Source organism: Hippopotamus amphibius, chromosome 2, assembly GCF_030028045.1.
Source record: "Hippopotamus amphibius kiboko isolate mHipAmp2 chromosome 2, mHipAmp2.hap2, whole genome shotgun sequence".
NCBI lineage: Eukaryota > Metazoa > Chordata > Mammalia > Artiodactyla > Hippopotamidae > Hippopotamus > Hippopotamus amphibius.
The window spans coordinates 8,485,186-8,506,678 of NC_080187.1; the positions used below are offsets into that span (position 1 = coordinate 8,485,186).

General features: G+C 61.1%; 2 protein-coding genes across 6 annotated transcripts in view; one reads left to right on the top strand and one right to left on the bottom strand.

The window, feature by feature from the left end:
• Nucleotides 1-16,174, top strand: part of NIBAN2 (niban apoptosis regulator 2) — a 51,210-nt gene extending 35,036 nt beyond the window's left edge. The window contains exons 3-14 of the mRNA XM_057722318.1: nt 1,022-1,150; nt 3,160-3,265; nt 4,451-4,618; nt 9,133-9,248; nt 9,824-9,928; nt 10,020-10,182; nt 11,241-11,428; nt 12,120-12,275; nt 12,744-12,860; nt 12,979-13,086; nt 13,183-13,294; nt 14,163-16,174. Coding sequence (XP_057578301.1) covers nt 1,022-1,150; nt 3,160-3,265; nt 4,451-4,618; nt 9,133-9,248; nt 9,824-9,928; nt 10,020-10,182; nt 11,241-11,428; nt 12,120-12,275; nt 12,744-12,860; nt 12,979-13,086; nt 13,183-13,294; nt 14,163-14,755 — 2,061 coding nt within the window. The 3' untranslated portion in view covers nt 14,756-16,174. The remainder of the gene's footprint in view (nt 1-1,021; nt 1,151-3,159; nt 3,266-4,450; nt 4,619-9,132; nt 9,249-9,823; nt 9,929-10,019; nt 10,183-11,240; nt 11,429-12,119; nt 12,276-12,743; nt 12,861-12,978; nt 13,087-13,182; nt 13,295-14,162) is intronic.
• A 1,182-nt stretch (nt 16,175-17,356) lies between these two features.
• The window catches only part of LRSAM1 (leucine rich repeat and sterile alpha motif containing 1), a 39,562-nt gene continuing 35,425 nt past the window's right edge, over nt 17,357-21,493 (bottom strand). For 4 of the 5 annotated variants that reach the window (XR_009051384.1, XR_009051381.1, XR_009051383.1 and 1 more), the window contains 4 exons: nt 21,312-21,443; nt 21,089-21,170; nt 18,515-19,503; nt 18,308-18,421 (listed from right to left, as the gene is read on the bottom strand). Coding sequence is in view for 1 of the 5 variants with exons in the window: in XM_057722317.1 (XP_057578300.1) it covers nt 18,296-18,421; nt 19,370-19,503; nt 21,089-21,170; nt 21,312-21,443 (474 nt within the window). In the remaining 4 variants the exon portion in view is untranslated. Of the gene's footprint in view, nt 18,422-18,514; nt 19,504-21,088; nt 21,171-21,311; nt 21,444-21,493 lie in introns of all 5 variants that reach the window. The other variant, XM_057722317.1, reaches the window with a different exon arrangement.

Consider the following 21,493-nt stretch of genomic DNA (forward strand, 5'->3'; position numbering starts at 1 on the left):
AGATAGAAGCTGCTGAGAAACAGGGCCACTTGACTCCCCAAGCACCTCCCATCCAGGGGTAGGCCTGCTCCCTCGTGGCCTCTGTATCTCCTTTCCTGAAGCTTCCCAGTGCCAGTCTGTTCAGGAAGCACTTGTGGATGGCCGCCCCTCCCCCTCCCCAAATAAGTCAGCCCGAGGAGCAGGAGAAAGCGCCAACAGTAACCCCAGTAGTGGTTGTGGTGGCTGCACGTATTGTACTGCCTGCCGGGTGCTGACTGCCTGTGTGATCTTTGCACAGAATCCTGGACATACCTCGGTGAAGTCAGTGCTGTCACTGTCCTGTTTTACAGATGAGGAGACTGAGGCTCAGAGAGATGATGTCAGGGCTGCAGTCACACTTAGTCAGCGGTAGAGTCAAAGCTAGGGCTTTGCAGGAAGGTCTGGGTGTTTCTGCTGCCCTCACTGGCCACTAGTCACCAGGATGCTGGTCAAATGGGAACCTTCCGGGCTGAGGTCCCCTCCTCCCCCACCCAGAGTCATGGACACCATCCTCTCAGCTGTCAGAGCTGGGGAGGCTCCATGGAACTGCCTTGGTCAAGTTTTTGTTGCTCCGAGGGGAAACAGGCCCAGAGCTGGAAAGAGATTTGTCCAGGTGCTGGGGCCTTCCCAGTGCTGGTCGATGGGTGTGTCCCCTCCAGCTGGAGTGACCGTGGCACACCCACGCTGCAGTGGGGGTAGATGGGGAAGCAGCCTGACTTGGGCTTCAGAGACCAGTCCCGAGGCAGCCGTGTCTCCCTAGGGCCAGGCTTGGGTGGGATCCTGTGTGGGTCCCGTATCGTGGTGCCTGGCCTGGGTTCAAGTCCTGGCATCACTGATGCTCTGCCTGGACCCCAGGGGGCCCCTTCACTTCCCTCATCTGCCAGATGGGTGAGACATAGCCCTGCCTTGGAAGCCTTGGTGAGGTCAGGATGGAGGGCGTGCTCCCTTCTTGGAGGACCCCATTCTTGTGCCGGGCCTCACCCCGCCCCCTTCCCTCCTGTAGGTGCCCTTGGATGAGCGCATCATCTTCTCGGGGAACCTCTTCCAGTACCAGGAGGACAACAAGAAGTGGAGGAACCGCTTCAGCCTTGTGCCACACAACTACGGACTGGTACTCTACGAGAACAAAGTGGTGAGGCCCCCCCCCCATCCCAGCTGTGGGTGCACCCACTGAGGCCCCTGCTCCCCCTGGCCCGGCCAGGCCGCTTCTTCCCGTTCTCTGCATCTCCCCCCGGCCAGCCGTCCTCATGTCCTCACGTCCTCTATGCTAGTTAACCATGCACGCCCCCCACTCCTAAACCTGAGACTCCATACCTCCACCCTCAGCCTGCCATCTGCACCCCCCCTCTCTGTCTCCAGGGCCAAAGCAGAACCTCAGCAGCCTCCCTCACCCCTTCTCACCTCCCCAAAGCTTGCTCTGCTGGGTGCCCTCTCTAAGGGGCATTTCACCTTTCACTCTGCCTCTCACCCCATAAGCGACTCACCACTGACTCCTGCCCACCCGCAAGGCCCTCCAGATCTCTCCATCTCCAGGGCCCTCCTCCCGCGCGGCCAACTTCCTGCCCTGGGCTTCCTGCTGCTCCGCAGTCCCCTCCCTTCCTTGCTCTTCAACAGCCACAGCAAACTGGCCATTCCCTGCCTCAGAGGACCCTTGGCGAGGTGCTCCTGTCTTTTTCCTTCCTGATGCCCCCCCCTCGCAGCTCCCTGCCCTGCAGCGGGGAGAATGAGTGTCCTTCGATTGTTCCTTTGCTTTGGGCCCTTGGGGAAGGCCCATGTGGTTGAGCCACAAACCATTCTCCTACCAAACATTTCTGCAGTGCAGCCAAAGGACAGGCTTGCGTGCCCTCTGCTTTGAGGCAAATCAGTTAGAGTAACAGAGCAACCCAGTGCCCAGGGCTGCGGCTCTCAATGCACCAGAATCACCTGCAGGGCTTGTATAAAGAACAGGTTTCTGGGCCTACCCTGAGTTTGCTTCAGGTCTGCAGTGGGGCCAAGAATGCACATTTCTAACAAGGTCCAGGGTATCGGGGACCACCCTTTGAAAATCTTTGCCCTGGAGGTTCCAGTCACTCGTAAGAAATGTGTTGAGTAGTGACACCTAGTGGCAGGGTGCAGCATGGCAGCCCTGCTGTATGAGCTGCTACATCAGAACCGTCTTTTCTCCCCACTGGTGTAAGAAAGTAGTGCCCAGACCTAATTCTCCTCCCAAGGGGACTTGTTTGGTGCTCAGAACCTAGGACGTTAGCAGACAGTTCAGGGTCATGGTCCAAGACCCTGGGCTCTAGAGGCTGACAGACCAAGTTCACGTCCAGGTCAGCTACCTTACCAGCTGTGTGAACTTGGGGTTAATAATGGTACCTGCCTCTGGACTGTGAGAATTCTTTGTTGTTTTTTTAAAAATATTTACTTATTTATTTGGCTGTGTCAGGTCTTTGTCGCGGTGTGCGGGCTTCTCTCTAGTTGTGGCACGCAGCTCTAGAGCGCGCAGGCTTAGCTGCCCTGCATCACGCGGGATCTTAGTTCCCCGACCAAGGATCGAACCTGCCATCGTCCCCTGCATTGGAAGGCGGATTCTTTACCACTGGACCACCAGGGAGGTCCCTGGATTGTGAGAATTGTTTGAAATGAAGCAATCGGGGCCCACAGCACAGCGCCTGGGATGTAACGAATGCTCGGCCAGTGGTCGCTGCTGCCCGTAGAGGCCGTCCTAGCAGTGGGGATAATAAGAGTCACCCCAGCGGTGCTTACTGGCCCTTGCTGTGCCAGGCACTGTGCTAAACGTTCTGTGGGTTATCTCGCTGGGTCCTCGGGCAGCCCTGTGAGGTAGGAACTGTTATTACCCTGGTTCTATAGGCGAGGAAACTAAAGCACAGGGGGCTCGTCCTCGGCATCACACAGACAGCACTCAGTGGAGCCGGGACTTGAGCCCAGCGCCTGGGTCCAGGTCCCTACACCATGTGGCCTCTAGTCACGGTCGTGCTCAAACTCCTCTCTCTTGCCGCCTCCCCTTCTTCCATCCCCTCCTCCTCCCTGACTTGGGCAGGCAGCACTGGGTGGTGCCCTGGAGCCAGGCTTGGAGATGGGGTTCAGGCTTGGCCATCCCCATAACCCCTTGGACCATCTCTCTTGCCCCCTCCTCAGGCTTATGAGCGGCAGGTCCCACCCCGAGCTGTCATTAACAGTGCGGGCTACAAAATCCTCACCTCCTTGGACCAGTACCTGGAGCTCGTTGGCAACTCCTTACCAGGTAAAGGACCACCCATCCCAGGTGAAGTGCCTGGGGATTTGGCCAGGGGAGAGGGCGACCCTGATCCTGGAGCTCAGGCTGCACGTTTGCAGGAAGACCAGCTGGGCCTAGAGCTGATGTAGGCATGCAGCACAAGCCTGAGCCTTCAAGGGGAGGCCTGAGAGGGCTTTTCCTGCGGCCACCCCGTGTACTGGGGTTGCCTCACCCGAGCCCCTGCTTCCTGAGCCGGGCGATCACAGCTGAGCAAGGGGGATCTCTCTCTACCCTGCCCCTTCCCCGGATGCCTGAGAGGCTTCTGGGAGACGGTGATCCAGGTGCCCCACTTTGTAAACTGCCGAGTCAATACTGCATTTGTAAGGCGCTATCCTAGGTGACCTCACCGCATCAGAGACACCCAGAAGCCTTGTGGGATCACATCTGCCTCTTAGATGAGCCCAGGGAGACCAGGGGGTGGGGGAGATGCCGGCCTAGGGGGCAGTTTGTACCCCCCTGTGGGACTTGGTGGTTGAGGGCTCAGCTGGCGTCACCTGGCTTTCTTGGATTTCAGCCCCTGCGCTGAGAGGGCTGACCTTGGGGTGTTATGTAGACCCCATGAGGCACTGTGTGTGCTGAGCCCAGCACAGGACCAGAGCCAGGGCCCAGAGAACTACCATTGTCCTGTTACTAACAGGAGTGGCGAGGTCACAGCCCAGGACCGCTTATCTCAATGGATCTCAAATATCCACGCAGACAAAATAGAGAAAAATCCCCTTTTATTTATTCTCTATCCCCCGCCCCCATGCCGCCCGCCCGCCTTGGACATTTAAGCCACACTTTGGCCTCTGCAGCTGAAATTTGAAGGGAAACCCAAGAAGCTAATGCTTGGCCTTTGACCCTGAGGGCTCTGACCCTGTGTTATTTGTGCCTTGTGCACGGAGTTTAGAACCTGACCCCAGGGAGGTGGATGCACATTACCAGCTCTAAGAAATGGTGCTGGGGGAGCCTGGTGTTCCCTTAGCCCAGCTCCGGAGCACAAGAGAAGGCAGCGGCCTCCCCACTGACTCACGGGTCATCCCCCGGGACAGGCCAGCCCTCTCTGGACCTGAGTCTGCCCCTCGGGATAGGGCGAAGGGTGAGCTGCTGGCCGTCCTCTGGCCAAGGGAAGCCACAGAGAGGGCAGCTGCTCAGAGGGTGCTGTCTCCACAGGGACCACATCAAAATCGGGCACCGCCCCCATCCTCAAGTGCCCCACGCAGTTCCCGCTCATCCTCTGGCATCCTTCTGCGCGTCACTACTACTTCTGCATGATGACGGAAGCCGAGCAGGACAAGTGGCAGGCTGTCCTGCAGGACTGCGTCCGGCACTGCAACAACGGTGAGCTGCCTTCAGGCTCCCGGGGCGGGGATCCGGGGCGACCTGGGTTCTGTGCTGAGTGGCGACCCCTAGCGGCTGAGTGTGGCGTGGCAGCCCTGCTCTAGGAGCGGCTCTGCTTTTCCTTCTGGGGTTGTTATAATGGAAACCATTGTCCGGCTGCCCTTAAGCTCCTTCCTTGATGAAAACAGTTCCGCGATGCTCAGACAAAAAGTTGGGGAAATTGTTCTCAGAGGGATTCGGTTGCTGAGCCCTTGGGTTACGGAATAAAAATCCTGATTCTGCCACGTTCCAGCAACGTGATCTTAGGAGACCAACTGAGCTCTTGGAGCCTCTCTAAAATGGGGTGAGAGGGTTTGTGAGGATTCACGGTGAGAATCTGCTCCGCGCTGGGTAAAGAGTTCTTTATGGTGTCGTTTCTTTCTCACCAGTGACCTGTACTGTGCTCTGGGAGGTTCCCTTCCTCCCTCAGGGCCTCAGGTTCTCATCTGTAAGGTTACAAGGTCTCTTCCAGCTCACTCATTCACTCAACAAAACTTTGAACGTCTCTGAGCCAGACCCGGGGCTGGGCACTGACTATACCACGAGGAAGCTAGACACGGTCCCCGCCCCCGTGCTGCCGGCCGCCTGGTGGGGGGACAGATGTTAAGCAGATGCGGACATCAGGGTGATGAGTCACAGCCGTGCTGGGTGCTGGGTGGGAGCCACCGGGGAGCCTGGAGGGTGGGGATGTGTCGAGGGGGGTGCTGATCACGTATGTGGGGAGCGGTCGATCGGAGCATCTTCCCTGAAGAGGCGATGGTCCAGCTGAGACCTGAGGATGAACAGCTGTAGCGCGGAGGGAGGCGTGTTCCAGACGGAGGTTGTGGCAAGCATGAAGGGAGGCCCAGGGGTGGGGGCAGTTTAGAGGAGGATGCGTGAGGCCCTGAAGTGGGGAGGGGGTGCCCGGAAATGGGGCTGGAGGGGGCACTGGGGTCAGGTCTGGAGGGCCTTGTAGGGCTCTAAGGGGTTTGATCATAAAGGCTTGTGATTGTCACTCCGTGGGAGGGTGGGGCACTAGGGGCTTTCTGCCTTTGGGGGGAGGAACAACCCCGTTCCGGACCCTGAACTTCCTTCCCAGTGACCTGGCCTCAGGGCAGCAGACGCAGGCGCTGCCCCTGCCCTCGCCCCACCCTCCCCGCCCGCCAGCGCGCCTTGCGCACAGCTCCACCCCGTGGGCCAACCGCAGGCACCCACACCTGGAGGCCGGCCGTGCAGACTCGGCTTACCCCACCTGTCCTCCGTCCTCGCCACTCTCCAGGGCCGCCTCTGCCCCGGCTGGAATCTGCTGGGCGGCAGGAACCAGGTCTTCCGTCAGGCCAAGCCCTGCCGCCCACAAAGGGCCTCCTGTTCCCAGGTCCCCGGGGGCCGAGGGGCCAGGACTGGGCAGAGACGATCTGGGCTCTGGCTGCCTGGCCGGGGGCACGGTCCCTCCTCCTTCCTCCCTCCCCCTCTTCCTCCTCCCCTCCCCCCTTCCCCGGCCCAGCTCCTCCCACTCCAGGCCTCCAAGGCTAATGGGTGCGGACAGAGCCAGCGGGGAAGAGCCCCCGTTGGGTTCCCCATGTGCGCACAGGCAGTGGTGATGCACTTTGCTGGGTTACGGGGAGGGATACACGGGCTGGTTTGGGTGGGGCTCTTGGCCCCGTGCCCGGCACACAGTGCGCTCGGCGGGGAGAGGAGGGGTGCGGGTGTGGGTGCTGCGGGCAGCAGGGGAGGCCGGGTGGGTGGAGAGGGGCGTCCTGCGGCAGGAAGGTGTTGGGAGCTGGCGGGATGGTTTGGAGGCGTCTTTCCTCCACCCTGAGGACTGTGGGAAAGCTCTCGGCTTCCTCAGAGGCTGGGCCTGGAATTTGTGGGGCCTGGAATTGCTCGCTTGCTCCGGGGGCTGCCAGGAAGTGGGGGGTGGGCGGGGCAGGAGGCCAGGCTGGGTGGATGCCAGGTCGTCCAGGGCCCCCCCTCACATCCTGCCTTCCTGGAGCTGCTGGGGGTGGCAAGAGGCAGCCGGGCCGGAGCTGCACCCGCGGGGCGGGCCTGGGGTGCACAGGTCGAGGCCTCTTCCTGTCTGACCGCCGTCCCCCGCTGCCTGCGGCCCGGGGCTGAGGAACGCAGCCTCTTTTCTCGGCCTGACCTCAAGGACCCTACGGGCAGGAAGTCTCCAGGTCTCGCCGGGGTCGGCTGGTTCTGGGTGCGAGCTTTGGGGCTGCCGTCCCCAGCGGTGTGTCCTCGAGCCACTGATTTTGCCTCCCTGAGCCCGTTTCCTCGCTGGGGAAAGTGGGGCTGGGAACAGCTTCTCTCTGAGAGCCGGTGGGGTTCGATGAGGGAGTGCATGTGGGGTCTCAGCCTTAGTCTGCCGGGGCTGCCCTCACCCAGGACCACAGACTGGGCGCTTAAACAACACACATTTAGTTTTGCACAGCTCTGGAGGGTGGAAGCCCAAGATCCAGGTGTCAGCAGGTCTGTTTCCCGAGGTCTCTCTCCTTGACTAGCAGGCAGCCGCCGTCCCCCTGTGTCTCCACAGAGTACCCCCTCTGTGTGAGCACTTTGTCCAGGTTTCTTCTTAGAAGGACACCAGTCGTGCTGGATCAGGGCCCGGCCTAATCCCCTCACTTTAACGTCATTATCTCTCGAAGTCCCTGTGTCCAGACACAGTCACTTTCTGAGGTGCTGGGGGTCAGGACTTGAACAGAGGACTTTGGAGGGACACAGGTCAGCCCCTAACAGCCAGGCTCAGGGGAGGAGCTCAGGAGGGGTGACCCTCACTTTTGACTCAGCCACTTGGCGTGCGGAATAGAGACATCCTGAGGGTCTGAGGCTGCACATCTGACTGGCCAGAGCCCAGGATGTCGGCGGCCTCCCTGCTGCCGCGCAGTCCTCCTGCTCACCGCCCTGCCGCCTGGAAAGCGACCCTTGCCCGGCACGCCGGGCTTGCTGTCTGCAGAATGTAAACCCCCTGAGGGGTTGCATGTAGCACACAGCTGGATTTTCTAGGCAAAACCTGGTCTCTGGGAGACGGTGCCCCTCCTTAAGCCTGAGGGGCTTCCTCCCTGGCCCAGCTGGGGAGCACCCACACCGGGGCTCTGTGTGGCATCCCAGCTGGGACCCCCCTGCTCGTCCCCCATCACTCCCTCTTCATCACAGGTTCCTGAAATGCAGGGTGAGACGCCCCCACGCTCCCATGCCAGTCCGGGGAGCTGCCACTGCAGGGCTGGGCCTCAGTTTCCCCACCGCTGAACTCCCAGCCCCAACAGGCAGTGACTGCCGGGTCAGCTGGATGTGGGAGGGGAGGGGTCCCCCCCACGCCAGAGAGGGGCTTTTTCTCTGTGGGGGTGACTCAGCCCGTAGTCATGGCAGTGGGAGCCCGGGTTTCGGAGGCTCCACTGCCATTTCCCCTTCCCTTGGCTCTGGGGACACAGCGGTCGGAGGCACACGGCCAGGGCAGCCGCCCACTGCCTGGCTCCGAGGTGCTTAACCACGTTCTTCCCGAAGTCAGATTTTGCAACTTCCTGCGGCCTGTCTCCCCAGCACCCAGTCTGAGGTCCACGCCTTGTTCATCAACCCCCTCGCCAGCACGGGGGAGGTAGGCAAACTCATCTCGGCCACCGCTGCCACCACCAGTAACAGAAGGAGAGAAATGGTATTTCCAGTCCCCTGGATGCACTGCAGTGAGCGAGGCGGACCCAGGGCAGCAGGAGCCGTTCGTGGCCGCAGTTCTAATAAAGTGCAATGCGGTGCCCGCCGGGCCCTGTGCCCGGGCCCGGCTTCACAGTTCACACTGTGGCCCCTGCAGCCCCACCGTGGGTGTGTGAGGCCAGGATGGTCATTGCTCCCACTATTCAGAAGGGAAAACTGAGGCCCCTTAGAGTTCAGTGATCTGCAATGAGACTTGGGAGCCTATGGCCCGTGAGCCGAATCGGGCTCATCGCCTGTTTTAGTAAACCAGTTTTATTGGCTCGTTCGTTCACAGACTGTTGGCAGCTGCTTTCCTGCCTCGACGGCAGGTTGAATGGCCGGGACGGAGATCGTCTGGCCCACAGAGACTATTTACTGCCTGGCCCTTTGCGGGGAAAGTCTGCAGGCCCCTGATGGAGGGAGGGACTCTGGGCGCCTCTGGTATCCTGTCTGCCATGCTGGGTGATGGGGGTGGTGGCTTCTGGTCCTGGCTCTGCCGCTCACTGGCCTTGAACCCTCGGCCATGGGCTGACCTCGGAGCCTGTTTCTTCATCTGGAAAAGCAAAGGAGATGACAGTGCCCACATCTTGGGCTGGTTGGGAGGATGGAAGGAGATGAGGAGGATAAGGAGGGCTGTCTCGCTGCTGTTGGTGGGTTATTATTGCTGTTATTGTCATGGCAACTGCTCCTGTCACCATGACTGCGAGCGTGGTGGGGGTCACGGGGGGGCGGTGTGGGCAGTCAACCCGTTGGTCTTTGTGGGGGCCACGGCCATCCTGCCAACCTCCTTTCTCTGTCCCTCTCCTGGGCAGGGATCCCTGAGGACTCCAAGGTGGAGGGCCCCGCGTTCACGGACGCCATCCGCATGTACCGCCAGTCCAAGGAGCTGTACGGAACCTGGGAGATGCTGTGTGGGAACGAGGTGCAGGTGAGGCCAGGGAGGCGGGTGGGGAGGCTGCGCAAGTCAGCCCAGGGCCCAGAGGGCGGGGGTGAGCCCACAGGCGGGGCTCCAGGGCACAGGCTGCAGGTTTGGACCGAGATGCCAAGCTCAGATTCAGATAGGTGGAGGCTGAGGTGGGTCCCGCAGGTGGAGCTACTTATTATTTTGTTCAGTTATTAACTGAGCACCGACCCTGAACTAGGTGCTGGGGTCCACTGTGAATAAGACGGACGCGGTCCTGGCCCTCAGGGCACTCTCTGTCTAGCAGGAGAAACAGACATTTGACAAGTAAATGCACACAGTTGCGTGTGCAGGCAAGGGGGATGGGGGGGGGGGGTGTCCAGACAGGGAGGCAGCATGTGCAAAGGTCCTGAGGTGGGGTCCCTACAGGATCCTACAGGACACCCCAGCAGGTAAGCTGGGACCCTCAGGAGGGAGGGCAATGGAGACGTGGAGCAAAGAGCAGCTTTGGAGGGGGTGGGGCGGTGGCTGGGCTTGCCGGAATGTGGAGATGGGTTGGGTGTGCTCCAATCCCTGCCCTGCCCTGTGCCTCCCGGTCCTAGATCCTGAGCAACCTGGTGATGGAGGAGCTGGGCCCTGAGCTGAAGGCAGAGCTCGCCCCCCGGCTGAAGGGGAAACCGCAGGAGCGACAGCGGCAGTGGATCCAGGTGGGTGGGCCCGGGCTCAGGAGCAGGGGCGGGGGGCCCGCAGCTGCCCGGTACCCTTAGCTTGGCGCTGACACTACCACCCTGCCCGCAGATCTCGGACGCCGTGTACCACATGGTATACGAACAGGCCAAGGCACGCTTTGAGGCGGTGCTATCCAAGCTGCAGCTGGCCCGGCCGGCCATGGAGGCAGTCATCCGCACCGACATGGACCAGATCATCACCTCCAAGGAGCACCTGGCCAGCAAGATCCGAGGTAGGCAGGTCACCTGTTGCAGTTGTCCTCACCGGGTGGACATGCTGGGACCACCTGCCCTCCAGGGTCAGGGTCTCCCTCCTGCCTGTTTCAGGGATCCGTGTACATTTCACAGCAATGACTTGATTATTTTTTTTTAAAAAACCAGCATCACATCTGAGCCGTAGTTCTTCCGACCCCTGTGAGTTGTTTGCCGGCTATTTCTATAGACCCAGATCTTGGTGACCTAGGTGATGTCGAGGAGGTTCAAGCTTGCTGTTCGTCTTTGGTCAGATTTACCATGTGTTGTTTTAGCGACATCAGCTTGACTTTGGTGATTCACGTTCAGCTAGCTTTTCCCGGGTCCGTTGATGCTCCTTTCTCTTCTCAGCCTGTTGGGATCCTTTCACTCACTCGTCGTCCATCACACACTGGCCACAGTCGTGACGGTCCTCAGTTGCCCGAGGGTTGTTCTCTAGCAGCTGCACTCACTGTGAGCTGGGGAGGACACTGAGAGTTGACAATTATTGTGGAAGAAGCAGCATTAGCTGGGCTGGGGAGAAGAGGGAACATCAAAACACCTCCTGGCTGAAAATGCCTTGGTTAGACTGTCTTGGAGATGGTCCCTGCCCACAGGGAAGCAGCCTTTTCCATAGTTAGGCTGAGCCAGGCCACACCATTCCAGAGCCGAACTGGGGTTTGCAGAACCCAGAGGCTCGCGGAATACACGGAAGTGTTTTTCATTTCTTTTTTTAAAACAAAGGCGCACAACCCCCCGCAGGTGAGTTCCTCTCTTCCTCTAGCGAAGCAGAAAAAGTGCCAACCTCGAGACCTTTACACGAGCTGTTTTCTTAGTTTTTTGTCATCACAGTTTCAGGAATATCAGGGACCAATCTCAGAACACCCTGTTATTTGTGCTGCGTTATCGGCTGTTCCTCACAAATCCTTCCATGTGCTAATGTTGTCCCCAGTGCTTTTCTCTAAAGACTCATACAACAGCCTGCCTCTAGCCTCGGGGGTGTGGGATGGCGGGAGTTGCTCCCGGGGATGCAGTCCGCTAACCAGCTCCCTCGGTGCAGCCTCCATCCTCCCCAAGGCGGAGGTGTGCGTCCGGAACCACGTCCAGCCCTACATCCCGTCCATCCTGGAGGCCCTGATGGTGCCCACCAGCCAGGGCTTCACCGAAGTGCGGGACGTCTTCTTCAAGGAGGTCACCGACATGAACCTGAACGTCATCAACGAGGGTGGCATCGACAAGCTGGGCGAGGTGAGCCGGGCACCGGCCCCGGGTTTGGGTCTGGGTTTGGGCCTGGTTTGGCCCCCGTCAGGCCCTCACTGTGATCAGGGCTGGCCGCTACCCTCCCAGGCCGTGAACGGAGGGTCTGCGGGAGACCAAGGGGCCGAGCAAGGACATAGATGCCATGTCGTGCACCCTGGAAACGGAACCAGCCCCTCTCACTTCTGAGTTACCTGGTTCTCGGGGCGAACAGCCTCCCACAGACCCCGTATTGGGGTAGTCAGCTGCCTGGAGCCCCACGTAGCCATCAGGTGCAGATAGAATTGGTCCTGTAATCTTAGCCTCTTCTACGCCCCAAACTGAGGAGTCTGCTGACAATCATGGTCATAGAATTTGAGGGCCACAAAGGACATTAGAGATCGTGGAAAACCACCTCCTGATTTGGAGGCTGAGGAAACCGAGGCTAAGAGAGGGGGAGCGATTTGCCCAAGGTCACCCAGCGCCCAGGCTGCCTCTCCCCACGTGCTGTGCTGCCGGACGCCGCTCCTCCCGCCTCCAGAGCCCCATCCTTCCTGTCCCGACTCCTCCAGCACTTGCCTCTGTGACCATCACCCCCGGATGGCCTTCCCTGGTGCCAGGGCCTGGACTCCGAGGGCCCGGGGGCTGCCGGGCCACTCCAGCGGCCCCAGCTCAAGTCCCGTGTGTCTCTGCCTCCCTGCAGTACATGGAGAAGCTGTCCCAGCTGGCGTACCACCCGCTCAAGATGCAGAGCTGCTACGAGAAGATGGAGCCACTGCGGCTGGATGGGCTGCAGCAGCGTTTCGACGTGTCCAGCACGTCTGTGTTCAAGCAGCGAGCCCAGATCCTCATGCGTGAGGTGGGCCCAGGGGGCTCCCCCAGTTCACCCCGTGCCCCAGCACTCCCCACACCCACCGTCCCCAGGCCCCGCCCCAGCGGCCTTCCTCCCCGGCCCCGTCCTGTCCTCCTCCTCCTCACGGGCCTCGGGCAGTCACGCTCGGCCCCGGCATGCTCTCTGCGGCTCTGGTCTCTTGGCTGTGCTCTCTGATCTGTTTGGACAGCTGTCCCTCTGTCCACCTGGCTCATTCAGACTCATCTCTTGGGTCTCAGAGACCCCTTCCTGTGGGAAGCCCTCCTTACTCCCTAAGCCCCTGGCACAGGGCCTCTGTTTCCCTGACACAGGGACGGGCCCCGCTGCCCGGCACTGAGCCAGCACTCTAGACACTCAGTTCAGGAGCGAGTGAGTGAACGGGAGACTGAGCGCACAGGTGCCCTGTCCTCCCGGTGGCCCCCCCTTCACGTGCCCCATGGTGTGCCCCGCCCGCAGCAAATGGACAATGCCGTGTACACCTTCGAGACCCTCCTGCACCAGGAGCTGGGGAAGGGGCCCACCAAGGAGGAGCTGTGCAAGTCCATCCAGCGCATCCTGGAGCGGGTGCTGAAGGTGAGCCGCCGGCCAGGCCCCACCCCTGACCCTGGGGGACGTGGAGGCTCAGGGGACCAGGGGCCGGTGGAGCCCCCTGACCTGGAGCCCCCCGCGCCCGGCCCCTCTCTCCCGGCAGAAATACGACTACGACAGCAGCACCGTGCGAAAACGCTTCTTCCGGGAGGCCCTGCTGCAGATCACCATCCCGTTCCTGCTGAAGAAGCTGGCGCCCACCTGCAAGTCGGTGAGCGCGCCCCCTGCCCCGCGCGCCCCGCCCCAGCCTGGGCCTGGCCAGCCGCCCTGACCCCCCCTTCGCCCCCACGCCCGCCCCGCCCGGCAGGAGCTGTCCCGGTTCCAGGAGCTGATCTTCGAGGACTTTGCCAGGTTCATCCTGGTGGAGAACACGTACGAGGAGGTGGTGCTGCAGACGGTCATGAAGGACATCCTGCAGGGTACGTGCCGCCCGGCCCCCGGGGGCGCTGGCTGCAGAGCCGCGGGTGGGGGTTGCCCCGCCATGCTGTTGCTGTTGACACAATTTTTTTTTTTTTTAATATCTTGTATATTTATTTTTTTAATATATTTTTAAATTTATTTTTATTTATTGGCTGCATTGGGTCTTCATTGCTTTGTTGTACATGGGCTTTCTCTAGCTGTGTTGAGCGGGGGCCATTCTGTTGTGCTGTGCAGGCTTTTCACTGCGGTGGCTTCTCATGATGAAGTATGGGCTCTAGGCGCATGGGCTTCCGTCGTTGCAGCACATGGGCTCAACAGTTGTGGCTTTAGAGCACAGGCTCAGTAGTTGTGGTGCACAGACTTAGTTGCTCTGCGGCATGTGGGATCTTCCCGGACCAGGGATCAAACCCGTGTCCCCTGCATTGGCAGGCGGATTCTTAACCACTGTGCCACCAAGGAAGCCCTGGGACTCTTACTGCCTGGAGGGTGGTGGAGGTGGCCACCCAGAGGTCTCCCTCCTGGGGTCAGCTAAGCTACAAAGAAAAGAGGAGACATACACCATGGGCTGAGGGGGTCCACTATTAGCGGTGTGGCCCCAGGAGGGGTAGCATCACATCCCTGTGGCGTAGTTTCTTTGTGGGGCCTTGGCATTTTGGGGAATGTCAGGTGAGGGACAGGGTTTAGGGTCACAGCCCCTGCTTCCCAGCATCAAGGCCTGAAATAAGCCTCGTCCCAGTCACAGCGCCCACTTAGGCCGCGGGAGGTCTCTGGCGGGCGATGCTGGCCGCACCTGGGCGCAGTGCCGGGTGTGCTGGCGGCCGTCAGCCCCGTGGTAGGTGCCCTGACGCCACCCCCCTTGTCCCGTAGCCGTGAAGGAGGCCGCCGTGCAGAGGAAGCACAACCTGTACCGGGACAGCGTGGTCATGCACAACAGCGACCCCAACCTGCACCTGCTGGCTGAGGGCACGCCCATCGACTGGGGCGAGGAGTACAGTGGCAGTGGTGACAGCAGTGGGGACCCCGGCAGCCCCGGCGTCCCGGAAGCAGCCACCCTCTCGGAGAAGCGCCGGCGTGCCAAGCAGGTGGTGTCCGTGGTCCAGGACGAGGAGGCAGGGCTGCCCTTCGAGGCTGTCCCTGAGCCGCTGTCACCTGCGTCCCTGGACAGCGTCCCTGAGCTCCGTGGCCTGCTGGCCCGGGATGTGCGGGCCGAGGGCCCCCCGCTGGCCGGCCCCCTGCTCAATGGGGCCCCCGCACAGGAGAGCCCCCAGCCCGGGGTGGCCCCCGAGGCCGCCTCGCCGCCCGCCTCACCCCTCCGGCAGCTCCCGCCTGGAAAGGCCGCGGACCTCGAGCCTCCCAAGCCCAGCGACCAGGAGACCGGGGAACAGGTGTCCGGCCCTGGTGGCCGCCCCCCCATCCACACCACCACCGAGGACAGCGCAGGGGTGCAGACTGAGTTCTAGGCCAGTCGCCCCCGAGCTCCTGTTGGACATGGCACGAGGACCACTCCCTCCGAGGCACTGGCAGGCTAGGCTCTGGGTGGGGAGCACCGGCTCTGTGCCTTCCGGGTGGGGGTGGAGCGGGGCTGGTGTGGCACCCCTGGGCTGGGCGGGGACGGCCCGAGTCACTATTGGGTTCGTTCACACTTGGTTGCTGTTTTCTCTTCTGCGGGATGATCTCGGCTTTCCTCCTGTGCTGGGGGCTGGGAGCGCTCGGTGGCCCCGGGTCCCCGAGTCGTCCCTTCCTGCCCTGCCTCTGTGGTCTGTTTCCCTTGTGGGTCTTGCCATCCTCGGGAAGAGGGTGGTGACAGTAGCGTCTGCTGTGACTCAGAGCCCATGGATGCTCCCTCCTCTCACCCAGGGGCTTGTTGGAACCCGTCTCTGGGCCGTGCTCCTCCCTCCTCCCGGCTGGGCCCCAGAGGCCAGTTTTGGAGTGGACACTGGCTTCGCTCTCCCGCCCCGTGGGAGGGGACGTGCAAGGAGGGGTCTTCAGGCTGGGGGGATGCTGGGGGAGGGCTGCTCTCGGAGGGAGATGGGGTCACGGGTCTGGGGAGGAACGAGAAAGGCTTGGAATGTGCTGGTCTGGGGAGAGGATGTGTCTGAGGGAAGGAGGGCGTGACCCCTGTGGAGGCACTGCTGGGAGGGTGGGCGAGGTGGGGATGTGGCAGATGGAGGGCTGCTGGACGCTGAGCCTTTGCTTCCCCCTCCACTTGCCGGAGTCCAGTCTCCGGGAGTCTCTCTGTCCCCCTGTGCTGGGCGGGGCACACGGGTCAGTGGCAGGGCTGGGTGGGTGTGGACTCTGTCTTCTGCAGGCCACTTCCAAGGTACGCGCTGTCCTCCAGGGAGCTGCCGGGCTCGAGGGGCGGGGGAGGGGCCGAGGAGCCCCAGGGCACCACTGAGCACTTGGGTCAGGCTAGGGTTTGGACCCTGCCGCTCTGAGTCTCCAGTCACCTCGCCCTGAAAATTCCAGGACTCTCTAAATAGCCTCATGAGTCACGTGGGGCCCAGCCGTTCCCCTTCTTCAGCTTGTTCCTGGGGGGTAAGGGTCAAGCCGAGGCCATCCCCAGAAGCTGGGACCTCCTGGCTTTCCCAGACCCCCTCCCAGTCCTGCGTCCTCCATCCCCTCGGTCTGCTTCCTGGGCCGGGCCCTTGACCCACAGGATGTGCGGTGCTGGCTGGTGCTCAGGGACCCTCCCCTCCAGTCCCCCCAGCCCTAATCTCAACGCCTCACTAACCTCTTCTACCAACACATTCCATTTGAAGATGCTCTCCTTTGGTGCCTTCTTTTGGGGTTTTCCAGTCATCCTTCCCAGATATTGTATTGACAATATTATGCAAACTGTTTAAGCGTCTACTAATCAATAAATGCTTTATTTAAAGCCAGTGGCCCACTTGTGGTGCTGGCAGGGAGACCTGGGCTAGGAGCACCTGTGCAGCTTGACTTTCTGGGATGGTCGCTTGACGGAGTACTTATACTGAGTGGCCAGAGTGCCCCTATTCTCCCGTCTTTCAGAGGAGAAAACTGAGGCTTGGAGAGAAGGGACACCGCAGGTAGGTGATTCGCCTGATGGCAGCTCAGCTGGCTTCCTCAGCCAGCTGTGTGTGGGGCGCCCCTCTGGGAGGCCCCGGCAATGGTCAGGGCAGGAGGGAAGCCGGTGTGTGGCCACGGGGCCCTGGGGTGCCCATGGTGGGTGGGCCCAGGACTCCGTGGATCCAGACAGCGATGCCAGTGTTTTCAAGACGCCTGCCCCCACAGCGAGGGCGTCTGAGCCCGTGCTGCGGGCCGTGCATGTTCCGCGCAGGACTCGGGGACTCACAGCAGCTCCAGGTGGCAGGCACCGTTGTGCCATTTCACCGATGTGTAAGCGGAGGCCCAGGAACCTGGGCTGAGGTTATGGGGTCCCCGACACCAACTGGTGGGGACAGGCCGCCCCGTCCACGGGTGAGAACGTGCCCCTGAGGGGGGATGATGGCCGGTGGCCGCAGGCTTGTCAGCAAGGGCTGAGGTGAGAAAGCAGGGGCTCAGCTGCAGTCTTGCTGTTGACCTTGGCACGTCACTGAACTCAGCCTCAGGCTCCTCATCTATAAAACGGAGGCCTAGTGAGGGTTCAAGGAGACCCGCCGTACGCTGTGCTCTGCGAAGTGCCTCCCAGCCCCTCCAGCCTCAGTCCCCGCTCCTAGCTAAGCGGAGCCCAGGGAAGGTATGTGGAGAGGGGAACCATCAGAGGTCCCTTGGTACCTGGAAAGCAGGACTCATACCACAAGGGGCCTTCATCCGTCCTGTGTCAGCCTACAGGGCTGACAGTCCCAACGAGGCAGGGAGAGCAAGGGCCTGTCCCCTGCATCCCCCTGGGTCTCAGCTGTGCCTGGGATGAGCACTCAGTGCCCCCTGGTGGCCACAGGCCTGTATCAGGGCCCTTAACTGAGCAGATGGGGAAATAGGGTCTGAAAGGCTGGCCAGGGTCAGAGTTAGCAGGCGGTCGAGCCCAGGCGCCCCGAGCAGGCCGGCCTCCAGCCCAAAGAAAAAGCCGCCCCTGGCTCGAAACTATCTGCCAGAAAATGCACAATAAAAGTGCAGCTCGACAGCAAGCACAAGGAGCAGGGCTCCTTCAGGAACTGTGCAATGAACGACCTGCACGGCTGCACAGGTTCTGGAGTCACGATGCTCTGGGCTCCAAAGCCGGCGCCACCATGTCCCTGTTGCAGGGCCCCAGGCACTGAGCCCTCGTCTGGGGTAACGAGGACAGAGCGCACAGCGCTGCCCATGCAGCACCACCTGCTCCGCAGACTTTCCGAGCCCTTCGCTCTGAGACCCCGTCTCTCCCCTGCAACAAGGGAGGGTTGGATAACTTCACACTCAGGACGCCTCACCTCTCCCTTCCCTTCTGACTGAGGTGCGACCCCTCCCCCCCGGGGCTCCATCAGTGATGACTCGGGAGGAGCAGGCTGGAGATGGGTTTATTGACGTTCCTGCTCCTGGCCTGCCCTTGAGCTGCGTGGGGTGAGGAGGTAAGATCTGGGGAGCAGAGGGGCCCAGAGCGCGGGGAGCAGCGGAGGGAGGCCAGGAGGGGCCGATGCCGCTTGCGGGCCCCAGACCCACCCTGAACACATTCTGGGCAGTCAGTCCAAGGACAGGTCACAGTGGCCTCCCCACCCCTCTCCTCGGCCAGGGCCCCCCTGCAGTCCCACCACCTGCCCGGTGGGAAGGCACTGCCCAGGTTCCCCTGATGAGGTTCCTGGAGGGGCCGTGACCGCCACAGACAGCCGGGACGCTCCGTCTGTGCTCAGGTGCAGGCACACTGCCTCTCCAACCCCAGACCCCGTCCTCGTGCCGCAAAGGGTCCTCTCTCCTCCGCAGTACTCAGGCCGGCTCCATCCCCGGTCAGGAACACTCCTGTCCCCGCCTGGCCCAGGACAGCGGGGGCTGTACCGGTCCCTCGAGAACAAGGGGGGAGCTGGAGCCCTGGGCCCGCAGGCGGCAGAGGCGGGGCCGGGGGTCGGCGCTCAGCTGCTGTGGTAGATGCGAAGGCACTGGGCGATGTCCTGGCGGCACAGCGGGCACGTGCGCAGGGGCTGGCAGCACTGCTGGCAGCAGCAGACGTGGCCACAGTTGAGGAAGATCATCTGGGCCTGAGGAGACAGCGCGGGAGCGTCTGGACCCCACCCCGGCCCGGTTCCCCCGGGAAGGGGCAAGTGAGGCCCCCTGGCCCCCTTGTTCTTCACCTTAAAGATCGGACGGCACGGTCGTCACGTTCCAGTCGGCACAGGGACACGTGCCACGGCCCTTCTCGGACACTCTCCGTGCCCCCGCTGTGTCACAGCCACGCAGGAGGGGCCACGGCCTACCTCACCAGACCCGCTGTTAGACGTGCGGGTTGTTCCCACGTTTTGTTTTTTCATGTACTTTGCCAGCCCCTCGGTCTCAAAATGACCCCAACATGATGGCTCAAAAGCCACGGAAGTGTCTGTGCTTTGCTTCAGCACTTCCTCTTTTTAGGAAGTTATCCTACGGAAATAAGCAAGGATGTGCGCCAAGTTCTGTTCAAGGCTGTTCAGCACAGCACTGGTTGTGATGACAAGAACTAGGAAGCCACCTCTGGGGCCCAAAGCAGGGGTGTGGTTGAATTTACAACCACCAAGGCCCTCTGTATCATCACGTTCCCCGGGCCCGGCAAAGACCACGGGGTAATCAAGCTGCTAACGTGGCAGCCTTTTCTAAGTAGGATCACACCGTCGACGGAGGGGAGGGTTTTTAATTTCCATGCTACACGGCTTAATTTTTATAATAGGCGTTAATTTGGTTATAGTTTTTACAACAGGTTTTTAAAAAGTCTCTTCGGAGAAAACTGTTGTTGATATTTAATGACTTAGTAAATACATGAAGGGAAATTTCCTAAGTGGGAGAAAAAAACTCTTTTGGAAAAAAAAAAAAAAGGCCCAGGAAACGACGTTAGCATTGCTCGTTTGGGTCATGGGATCACGGGTCATTTTAATTTCCTGTAACTCTTGCCTGAGAGGCTCAGGACGGCCATAGATGCTGGGCAGGCAGGCTCGGGGTTGGGCCTGTTGCCGACTTACCTCCCGTTCCAGGCACACGACACATTCTGAGGTCTGCACCTCCAGCTCTGCAGGGGGAGCTGATGGCCTCACTGTCTCCGGAGGCTCCTCAGGGGCTGTGGGGAGGACCTCGCCTGCGGGTGGTTTCAGCAGCTCTGTGGGGACAGACAGACACGCTGAGCCAGGGTCATGCCCACCTGACCCCAATCCCTAGGGCCTGCGCTGGCCCTGCCTGCCCCAAGTGGACAGTGAGCTGGAGGGGGTGGGTCTGATCAGGGACCCTGCCTTCCCACACACCCTCTTACTTCTCTTTGCTGAGCCTCATTCCCCCATCTGTAAAATGCGACGGCTGGGAAGCTGGGCCACTGGGGCCTCTTAGCCCTAACACGCCCTGAATCCTTCACAGCCGGCCTGCAAGTAGGGCTTATCACTGTCAGAGATGAGAAATCGGAGGCTCAGAGGGGACGCCACTTGCCGGAGACCACAGGGCCATCTGGTGGTGGAGCCACCCTGCAGGGGCCCTGGGTTAGGGGCTCTGGGGGGACCAGACCCCACCCGCAGATTCTCCACCCAGGGGCCCAGGCGCAGGTGACCCAGAGGAGCAGGGAGAGGAAGGAGCAGCTCTCAAGGCTGCTCCCCTGTCCCCCAGCAGAGCCCCCAGCAGGTCCACCGCTCTGCCCTGGAGCCAGCATCCCCTGCCTGGGTCCCAACCGCTCTGAAGCAGGACATCGGAAGTCGTGTCTGTCTCTGTCACGCCATGTGCACCAGTGACACCCTCGAGTCTCTCTCCATCCCTGATCCCCATCCCCTCACAGTTCATGTTCTTCATTTATTCTATGGGTTAAATTACAAGTAGTATTTTTTACTACTGGGAAAAACCTGAAGTTTTTTTTTTTAAAGCCCATCACAACCACCCTAGACCCTCTAAGGGTATCATGGTGCCCCCCGTCCCCCCCAAACCATCACTGTAAGGTGGCACTTCTATATTTAATACAACACACTGAATCCTGGGATCAAAAAGAGAACTGTTAGGAGAATGCCTGAGGGTCTCCTGCGCTCTGGAGCTGGGCAGCCGTCCCCCCAGCCCCTCCCTGCAGGGCGGCCACAATCAGGAAGCGCCCTAAGGGTTAGCGTTAACCTCTCTCTGCCTCAGTTTCCTCACCCCTCAAACGAGGGTAACAGCAGGACCCACTTCCTAGCGCTGCAGCAGAGGTGACCTGACACGGTGGTCGTCAGATGCCTGGTTCTGTCCTGCTTGGCTCGCAGGAGACCTGACTCCCGCGCTTGCCCCGGCGTCAGCCACCGCACCACCCCACTCCCGGGCCTCCGGGCAGGGCCACGGCGCCTCTGCAACCTGCCATTACCCCTTCACAACCATCACAACGCCTTTCTGTGTCCATGCCACAGGCCTGCCCTGGGCCCACTGCTGGGCACGGGGTGGGCACCGGGTCCAGCTGGTTTCTCCCTCGACTCCAGGGATCCTGTGTGTGGTTCCCAATGTCTGTAGGGTGGCTTTAGGGAAGTCAGGAGGGTCCCTCCACCGTTGCAAGGAAAAGCTCATTTTTACCATTTTGGGGGCCTGTTTGTCCCATTTATAAATTGCTCCTTTAGGAGGGAAGCTTAAGGACTGGCCAGGGTTAGAAGCGGCCCTTAGGACTCATCCTGAAGTGTAAACAGGTGACGCCCCAACCACAGCCCTCAGGTAAAGGTTCCGCTAAGGAGAGGCCTTCGCGACGGTACCTGGCTGGGTCCTGGCCTCTTCCAGCAGCTCCTGGGCCCTGCGCAGGATCTGGTGCTGCAGCCCAGCTTCCGAGACGCCCACCTGCTCGGACCAAGGAGGGCAGGTCACGGCCTGGGTGGGGCCTCACCATGAACTGCATGAAGAGCAAGTCGCCCCTCGGCCAGGTCGGGCCAGGGCCCTGCCCGCCTCCCTAACCTCCCCCGAGGGGCTGCCGCTGCCCACCCTGGCCAGGTCCTCAGGGCTCATCCGGCTCAGCATGTCCAGCGAGATGCGGTGGTGGGCAAAGATGGGCAGGTGGTGCTCGGCCGACAGCTCCACCAGGAGGGCCACCAGCTGGCGCTCCAGGCCTTCTTCCTGCAGCACAGACCCACAGGAGATGCCAAGCACACCCCGGACGGGAAAAA